General features: G+C 45.0%; 1 protein-coding gene across 1 annotated transcript in view; it reads right to left on the reverse strand.

The window, feature by feature from the left end:
• LOC130368092 (uncharacterized) overlaps positions 1-8,456 on the reverse strand; it is a 65,505-nt gene extending 57,049 nt beyond the window's left edge. The window contains exons 1-2 of the mRNA XM_056571378.1: positions 8,157-8,456; positions 5,859-5,943 (exon numbers count right to left, since the gene is read on the reverse strand). Of these exons, the coding sequence (XP_056427353.1) occupies positions 5,859-5,943; positions 8,157-8,387 (316 nt within the window). The 5' untranslated portion in view covers positions 8,388-8,456. The remainder of the gene's footprint in view (positions 1-5,858; positions 5,944-8,156) is intronic.
• Between the last annotated feature and the right edge of the window lie 1,433 nt (positions 8,457-9,889).

The following is a 9,889-nucleotide window of genomic DNA, read 5'->3' on the forward strand; positions in this document are numbered from 1 at the left end:
GTTGGGGGGTCTCCATTGTTCTGGCACTATGGGGGCTTTTTAAACACACGTGGCCTTCAATTCCGGACAAATTCTCTTCAAAATCCCAATGGCGCTCCTGAGCATTATAGCTCACCTGCAGAGCACTTTACAACCACATGTGGTATGTTCTTACTCAGAAGAAATGGGGTTACAAATTTTGGGGGGGCTTTTTTCCTATTTTCCCATGTGAAAATGAAAAATTTAGGGTAACACCAGCATTTTAGTGAAAAAAAATGTCTTCATCCTGAGACCCCCCCCCCCCCATGACCGCAAATCGCAGGTCAATTCAGACCTGTGAGCTGTGCCATTCCGGGTCATACGCGTCACTGGTGAACCGGAAAATAAGAGGGATCGGGGGTGTCCGAGACACCCTCGATCCCCTGAAGGGATAGGAGTTTGGTGGCAGGGGTGCCACCCCTCCTATTGGTCGGCCGAGCGACCGACCGATAGCAGACCAGGGGAGGGGGGGCTGAAGTTCGGTTCCCCCGCTTTGCCCACCTATCTGTGTCCGGGCAAAACGGGGGAATTGTCCAGGGACCGGCGCCGAAGGTCCCTTACCTGGATCCCGGAGCGCGATCCTCCATGTGGGGATCCCCCACGTGCGGCAGAAGCAATTCATCTGGGTCCTGCTAGGTGAGTTGTTGCCTAGCAACATCCGGAGGGCCACAGTTTACAGTGGTCTCTAAACCGTGGCATGCTGGGACTTTTAGTTTTGCAATATTTAGAGGGGTTCATGTTGTAGATCACTAAGTGGTCTCAAACTGTAACCCTCCAGATGTTGCAAAACTTCAACTCTCAGCATGCCCAGAAAGCAGTTTGCTGTCTAGGCATGCTGCGAGTTGTAGTTTTGCAACATCTGGAGGGCTACAGTTTTGAGACCACTGGACAGTGATTTACAATCTGAACCCCTCTAAATCTTGCAAAACTACAACTCCCAGCATAAGGCTGTCTTGGCATGCTGGGAGTTGTACTTGCGTGCCTCCAGCCGTTGCATAACTACATCTCCCAGCATGCCCTTCCGCAATCAGTACATGCTGGGAGTTGTAGTTTTGCAACAGCTGGAGGCACACTGGTTGGAAAATACTGAGTTTGGTCATAGAACCTAACTCAAGGTTTTCCAACCAGTGTGCCTCCAGCTGTTGCAAAACTACAACACCCAGCATGCATGGTCTGTCAGTGCATGCTGGGAGTTGTAGTTTTGACCCCCCTTCCATGTGAATGTACAGGCTACATTCCACATTACAGTGAGTTCCCCGCTTCAAGTTTGAGCTGCGGCACATTTTCCGTAGTAGTGTAAAAACACTACACTACCATAAAATATAGAGTAAAACACAACATATACACACGTACACTGCCCCCCTACCACCGCCCTTCCCCAATAAAAATGAAAAACGTATTGTACGGCAGTATTTCTAAGATAGAGCCTCCAGCTGTTGCAAAACAAATACTCCCAGCATTTCTGGACAGCAATTGACTGTCCAAGCATGCTGGGAGTGTTACAACAGCTCGAGGCACCCTGTTAGGGAATCACTGGCATAGAATACCCCTATGCAAGTCCCTAATTCAGGACTCAAATGCGCATGGCGCTCTCACTTTGGAGCCCTGTCGTATTTCAAGGAAACAGTATAGGGTATCTCCGTACTCGGGAGACATTGCCTAACAAATTTTGGGGCGTATTTTCTCTTTTTACCCCTTACGAAAAGGAACAGTTGGGGTCTACACCAGCATGTTAGTGTAAAAAAATAAACATTTTTACACTAACATGCTGGTGTTGCCCTATACTTTTCATTTTCACAAGAAGTAAAAGGGGAAAACGCCCCCCAAAATTTGTAACGCAATTTCTCCCGAGTATGGAGATACCCCACAACAAGGCCCAGAAGGGAGAGTGCACCATGTACATTTGAGGTGATTTACACAGGGGGTGGCTGATTGTTACAACGGTTCTGACAAACGCAAAAAAATAAATAAATAAATAAACACAACACACCTACATGTGACCCCATTTTGGAAACTACACCCCTCACGGAATGTAATGAGGGGTGCAGTGAGAATTTACACCCCACAGGTGTTTGACGGATCTTTGGAACAGTGGTCCGTGAAAATGAAAACTTTTGCACAGCCCACTGTTCCAAAGATCTGACACCAGTGGGGGGTAAATGCTCACTGTACCCCTCATTACATTCTGTGAGGAGTCTAGTTTCCAAAATGGTATGCCATGTGTTTTTTTTTTTTTTTTTTTTTTTGCTGTTCTGCTACCATAGGGGCTTCCTAAATGCGACATGCCCCCGAGCAAAATTTGCTCTCAAAAAGCCAAATATGACTCTTCTGAGCATTGTAGTTCGCACGCAGTGCACTTCAGGTCCACTTATGGGTTACCGCCATACTCAGAAGAGATGGGGTTACAAATTTTGGTATGCCATGTGGTTTTTATTTTTTGCTGTTCTGGCACCATAGGGGCTTCCTAAATGCGACATGCCCCCAAAAAACCATTTCAGAAAAACGTACTCTCCAAAATCCCATTGTCGCTCCTTCGCTTCTGAGCCCTCTACTGCGACAGCCGAACACTTTACATAGACATATGAGGTATGTGCTTACTCAAGAGAAACTGGGTTACACATACAAGTATACATTTTCTCCTTTTACCCCTTGCCCCTTGTAAAATTCAAAAATTGGGTCTACAAGAACATGCGAGTGTAAAAAATGAAGATTTTGAATTTTCTCCTTCACTTTGCTGCTATTCATGTGCTACACCTAAAGGGTTAAAACACTTACTGAATGTCATTTTGAATACTTTGGGGGTGCAGTTTTTATAATGGGGTCATTTATGGGGTATTTCTAATATGAAGACCCTTCAAATCCACTTCAAAACTGAACTGGTCCCTGAAAAAGAGTGAGTTTGAAAATTTTGTGAAAAATTGGAAAATTGCTGCTGAACTTTGAAGCCCTCTGGTGTCTTCCAAAAGTAAAAACTCGTCAATTTTATGATTCAATCATAAAGTAGACATATTGTATATGTGAATCCCAAAAAAAAATTATTTGGAATATCCATTTTCCTTACAAGCAGAGAGCTTCAAAGTTAGAAAAATGCAAAATTTAAAAATTTTTCATCTAATATGGGGATTTTTCACCAAGAAAGGATGCAAGTTATCACAAAAATTTACAACTATGTTAAAGTAGAATATGTCACGAAAAAAACTCTCAGAATCAGAATGATAACTAAAAGCATTCCAGAGTTATTAATGTTTAAAGTGACAGTGGTCAGATTTGCAAAAAAGGGCTTCGTCCTTAAGGGTATGTTCACACGGGCGGATCCACAACCTATTTTACATTGCAGATCTGCCTCTGAAGGCCAGTTACGTGCCTTTAGATGTGCCTGCTCAGAGCGGAAATATGCCACTACGAGCAGACACACTGCGATGTGCGAGTCGCAGCGCGCATGCGCAGTGTACTTGCTCAGTGGGGAGCAATGTGTGCGAGTACACCGCGCTTCAGTGTGTCTGCTCGTAGTGGAATATTGCAGCTCCAAGCAGGCACATCTAAAGGCAGCATGTAGCAGTCCTTCAGCGGCGGATCCGCACCATAAAAAAAAATTTTGTTTTGTTTTTCATAAGAGAAAGGGCTTTTTTATATATAAAAAAAATGTTTTATTTTATTTAAACTTTTCTGAAAAAGGGGGCGATTCAAATTTATTAGGAAGGTGTTAATTCACATTTATTTTTTAAAAATTTTTTTTGTCCCCATAGGGGACTATTAAATGATCAGGACATTCTTAATGCAAATTACTGTCCATCATCACCTCTCCTTCCAAATTCCCTCCCACCTTGCGACTATGCATATTGGGGGAGATTTATAATCATTGCTTTGGTAAGCAAGTTCTGTAGACATTTTCTTTTTGCTTTAGTTTTGCTTATGTGTGGCTCATTTATTATACTATCACAGGGTGGGGGGGGGGGGGGGTTTGATAAATTTGGCTCACATAAGCAAAAACCAATAAAATCACTATTGAATACCATTTTTTTTTACCACACAAGCAAAAACTAATGACTTCAGGCTTTTGGGGGGAGTGTTTTTTTGGAAAGCTTTTTTTAAACCTGTTGTGTTTTTTTATTTATTTACTTTACAGGCTTAGCAGTGGAAGACGTCTTATTGACGGAATCCATTACTAAGCCGGGCTTAGTGTTGGCCACAAAAACAGCTACCGCTAACCCCCAATTACTACACCGGTACCCACCGCCACAGGGGTGCCAGGAAGAGCCGATGCCAACAGGCCCAGTGCATCAAAATTGGCGCTCCTGGGCCTAGGCAGTAACAGGTTGAGGTTATTTAGGCTGGGGAGGGCCAGTAACAATGGTCACGTCAGGCTGCTGTTGCTTTGTTGGTATTTTGCTGAGTATAAAAATAGGGTGAACCTTATACTTTTTTTTGGCATAAATAAATATAAAAAAAAAAAAGCATAGGATTCCCCCGTTTTTATTTTCAGCCAAATACAAAACAAGCAGAATCAGCCTGACGTTACCAGGATTGGTAAGGTCCATTGTTACTGGCCCTCCCCAACCTAAAAAATGCCAGCCTGTTATCGCCTAGGCCCAGGAGCGCCATTTTTGACACACCGGACCTGTTGGTACTGGCTCTTACTGGCACCCCTGTGGGGTGGGTACCAGGGTAATAATTGGGGGTTAGTGCTAGCGTATTTTCTGGCTAACGCTAAGCCCCAGCTTAGTAATGGACAGCTCGGACTCCTTTTAACATAACGGAGCCGAGGAGTTTTATTCCCTACTGTAAGATCAGATTACCCGGGACAGAACAGCCAATTACAGGACCCAGCAGGAAATGTGAAATTACATTAGGGACTCCAAAAACTCCACGGCGCCGAGGTATGTTAAAGAAGCCCGGGCTGGCATCACTCTGCAGCCGCCCGGTCTCCATCTGATTCTATCCCCGCTACCATGACTTAATGACGGGGGCACTGATTTACATCCCCCTTGTCTCCTACCTGCCCGCTACAAGACTACAACTCCCAGTATGCCCTCACTGAAAGGGCATGCTGGGAGTTGTAGTCTTGCTACAGGTAGCAGACAGATGGGAGATGTGCCGAGCGGGCGGGCGGGAGACAAGGTGGGAAGGTAAATCAGTGTGATCCGTGATCAGGTAGTCAAAAAAAAAAAAAAAAAAAAGTATAAACATAAGCAAGGTTCAAGCTGGCTTAGATTCCTGGAGCTTTTTAATCAGATGCGCCTAGATCAGCGACAATCGCAGTTCATAAATCAGGGTGCAGTGGAAAGTGAAAAAACGTCTACGTGAGCAAGATGTCAAGATTCAAGATGAGCGGTGGGATGTAAAAAAAAAAAAAAGTCGCACATAGGCAGAGCTGCGCCAAATATATGGGAAAATAATCTCTACAAACTTTGATAAATCTGGGCCACTATCTTTACTCTCACATCCTTATGACTTGAGAGTCTATTCCCACATAAGCGCCAGAAGCTGCTGCCTTGCTACTCTCCAAGGTCGGGTGTAGCATAATATTCCTCCATTGTGCATAGGGGGAAGGTACATATTAGCAATGGGGGCTATAACTATGGAACCCAACCACAGATCTTAGTAAGTAGAACCTCGATTTAATCAGGTTTACCCGCATTAAAACTGTCTATTGGGTTTAAAGCAGGTAAACCAACTGTCAGATTCCCTTAAAAGGGTATAGTAGCCAGGAACCAGCTGGTCTTTTTACGAAACATTAAACAAATGAAGGAAGTTCAACCTCAGACACCATTTACTGTCCTTGATGGAGGTTAGACATTCCTGTCCATGTAGAGGTAAGAAAATAGAAAATGAATCTATACCGAGGTCCTTCCGCTGCAGGGTTTTCCTTTTTCCTCTCTGAGCATAGACAAACGCATCTTTGGCAATGGTTTCAATAAATAATTCCTGTTAAGAACAAAAAAAAAAAGTCAATGTATTGCTGCATACTGTCCATCACAGCTGATTTTTAAAAGTCAACGTTACCTTAAAGAAAAAAAAAAATGCAAAAGCTCCCCTGTGTAGTATTCTTAGTGCAGAGGGCGCAGTGTGGGGCACTGCCCTTCGTGCAGAGGGCGCAGTGTGGGGCACTATTCTATGTGCAGAGGGCGCAGTGTTAAGTTCTGCAGAGTGAAAATTTAGCTTGAAGAACTCCTGGTGGTATGTCCTAGCTGAATTAGATAAAGAAAGATGTCACCTGTAGTCACTGATATTGTGTAATCTCACTATGGGGGAGATTTAACAAAACCTGTGCAAAGGAAACGTTGCCCATAGCAACTAGATTGCTTCTTTTATTTTGCAGAAACTTGTAAGTTCTGAAGTTATGATGGATAAAACAACAACTCCCAGCATACCTTACCACAGCTTAGGTCATATTGGGAACAGTAGTTTTAAAAAGTATCTTTTTACTTTTAAATTGGCATATTTAATAATTATAGTGGGAATGGTACTCTGTAATGCACTAACACTACTGGCGTTCGCCACACAGGCTGAAAAAAAAAAAATACACTTTGGTTTGGGGGGTATGGGGTGACACCATTTTCTACTGCACCGGGTTACACCAACCCTACCAACACCACTGCATGTAATGTTTAGTGTCTATGAAAAGAGTTCATGATCAATGCAGACTAGGGCTGGGCGGTATACCGATTCATACCGAATACTGACATCTTTGTGCTGCACGATATGAATTTTAACCCATACCGCAATACCGGTTGGGCCCCTCGCCCTCGGGAATTAATGAATGAATGAGCCCAGCGCTGCCCTGTCCCCACATCGGGGAACTAATCACAAGTCACCCGCGAGCGCTGTTCTGCCCCCCAGTTAATTATCAACCCTGCGCTGTCCCCATCGGGGTAAACACTGATATGTTACCCACATACGCAGCCCTCCTCATCCTCATGTTTGTTGCGGCCGCCGGCACTGACACTCTATACCAGTGGTCTTCAACCTGCCGACCTCCAGATGTTGCAAAACTACAACTCTCAGCATGCCCGGACAGCCCTATGCCTGGGCTGCAAAAAATAACCAAGATAAACTTTAACTCACCTCCCGTTGGTCCGGTACCGGCCTCATCTGCTTCCTAGTGAATGCAACGTTGGAGAGCCGTCAGCCTATCACCGGCCGCAGTGATATTCCGCCTCGGTCGCTGACAGGCTGAGCCCACTCATGTAAGGAGCTCTGGTCGGCTTCTTACATGACAGTGGGCTCAGCCGAGGCAGAACATTGTTGCGGCCGGTGATAGCCTGACGGCTGTCCGACGTTCCCATCCCTAGCGTAAGGCCGACGTCGGAACATGCGCGAGTTTATTTTGTTTACCTTGTGTCTGTGCCGGCAACAAACAGCGCAAATAGCGCAGCGCTGGGCTGATAATTAATTTGGGGGGAGGAAATACCGTTGTATACCGTGGAACCGCTGAAAGTTACAAAAATACCGTGATATGCAGATTTGGTCATACCGCTCAGCCCTAATGCAGACTACAGCATCTAAAGTAGAAAAAAAAAAAAGGGAGGTGCTGTAAGTTTGGGGAGCTCAGAGCCCCTGCAGTGAGAAGATAGGTCAAGTGTCCTTAGTGGAGCAACAGTGCACACTTGGTCACTACTCCATTCAAATGGGTCTTCCAAACAGTAAAAATATTTGGAGGGCGCAAGAGAATGTGGCAGTTGAGAAGCTGTTGACCTCAATTCACATTGGGGGAGATTAAGCAAAACTTCTCTAGAGGAAAAGTTGCTGAGTTGCCCATAGCAACCAATCAGATCGCTTCTTTCATTTTGCAGAGGCCTTGTTAAAAATGAAAGAAGCGATCTGATTGGTTGCTGTGGGCAACTGGTGAACTTTTCCTCTGGACAGGTTTTGATAAATCTCCCCCATAATCCAGCTACTTATTCCCTATTCTGTAAGGCACTTCTATACTTAACAGCCATGTGTGTGTTTACTAACTGCATGGTAGAGTCCTGTACAAGGTATGGTGGACTGTATTTCCTATGATACACCCAGTCATGCACTAGGTGACAGGCGGTAAATTCCGTCACCCCGCAGAGACATGACAATACATTTTGGTGCTCGGTCATTATGCATTCCTAGCCTTTGGATGATGGCTGACGTGCACCGCATCCCCTTACCGTCGCTTTACAGATGACGAACACCGCCTCCTGACTGGCCAGAGACACGTCTGGATCTGACTTCATTAGCGCCTTCACCCGGGACATGGGAAGTTTACCAAGCTTCTGGGCTGGCGGGGCGGGCGTCGCTGTATTCTCGGGCTCCTCGCCAGCAGTTTTGCCGCCACTATCGCTCTCACCTGTCTCAGGTACCGCAGCGATACACGCAATCATTTCCTCCTCAGCAGCCATGAACGCGAAGCGGTATTCAGAGAGGAGCGCGGGAAAATATCACGTGACTCGTAGTGTTAAAGCTTAGAAGGAACGAAGAATTCCTATTGGTTCTCCCGATTTCCACGCTAGTTACGCGACACCTCTGCATACTCCCTGTTGTTACATTAGAGGGCGCTGTTGTGAGCTGTCATACATGTGATCTTTGTGATAAAACATCGCACTACACAGTGGATTTGTAGTGTCTAGTAGTGTGGTATGAGGAGGAATTTATTAATACCTGAGCAGAGAAGTGGAGCAGTTGCCCATACCAATAATCATATTGCTGTTTTTAATTTTTCACAGACCATGTTTTAAATAAAAGATGCAATCTGATTGGTCTCTATGGGCAACTGCTTCAATTCTCTGCACAGGCAGGGCTGCCATCAGGGGGGTACTGGTATTACCCCTGTAAGGGGCCCGAGCCCAGCGACCCACATCACTTGTTGCTGGCCAGTATAACCCGGACAGGCCTTGAGTTGTATACGGCTAAGTCTCTACTAGGTTTTTTGTCCTGCGTTTTTTCGGTTGAAATAAAAGCATGAATAAACGCCAGTGCAATGTCCTGCGTCTGGCGTTTTTTCTGGGGTTTTTTCATTTGTGTGAAAATTTTGGCACCTTTTGGTGTTTTTTTTTGGTACCCAAAATTTGTTGGGTACCCAAAAAAATGTAAAAGGATGCAGTAGTGATGGCAAAAAATGTATTTAACGAAATCTAAATGTTTTAAAACTAAATTTTAAATAATGTTTAATAAAGTGTGTGTGTTTCACTTTTTTTCTCTATTTTTTAGGTAGTACTACTATTCCCAGCATGGAACAGACTGTTCTATGATGGGAGTAGTAGTACCTGTAGTAATAGACATATCGCCAAGGGTCTCAGTCGTGACACCTGATGCGATCGTCCATAATATAGCAGAGATGCAGAGCGGCTGTATACAGCGCTAACATCTCTGCACTATACTCCAGCCAGTGATGTGAATAGAACATCACTCATTCATATTTCCCACCCAGAGATGTGATTGGCCGGATGGTTGCAGCCAATCACAGCTCTCAGAGGGAAATATGAATGAGTGACTGGCCAGAGTACAGGGCAGAGATGCGAGCGATGTATACAGCCGCTCCCTCTGCTATGGGCAGGACGATCACAGCGGGTGTCAGTAGTGATGCCCACTGTGATGTGACCTTAACTGCAAGTACTACTACTCCTAACATGGAGCACACTCTGCTCCATGCTGGGAGCTGTAGTACCTGCATTAATAGACAGATCGCAGCGAGTGTAACTTCTGACACCTGCTGCGATCTGTCTATTAATGCAGGTACTACATCTCCCAGCATTAAGCAGAGTGTGCTCCATGTTGGGAGTAGTAGTACCTGCAGTTAAGGAAAGATCACAGCGGGTATCACTACTGACACCCGCTGTGATCCCCCTGTATAATGTATAGATGCGGCGGCCGCTCTTCTACGGTCTCCTTCACTGAGGTATAT

This window comes from Hyla sarda, chromosome 1, assembly GCF_029499605.1.
Source record: "Hyla sarda isolate aHylSar1 chromosome 1, aHylSar1.hap1, whole genome shotgun sequence".
Lineage (NCBI taxonomy): Eukaryota > Metazoa > Chordata > Amphibia > Anura > Hylidae > Hyla > Hyla sarda.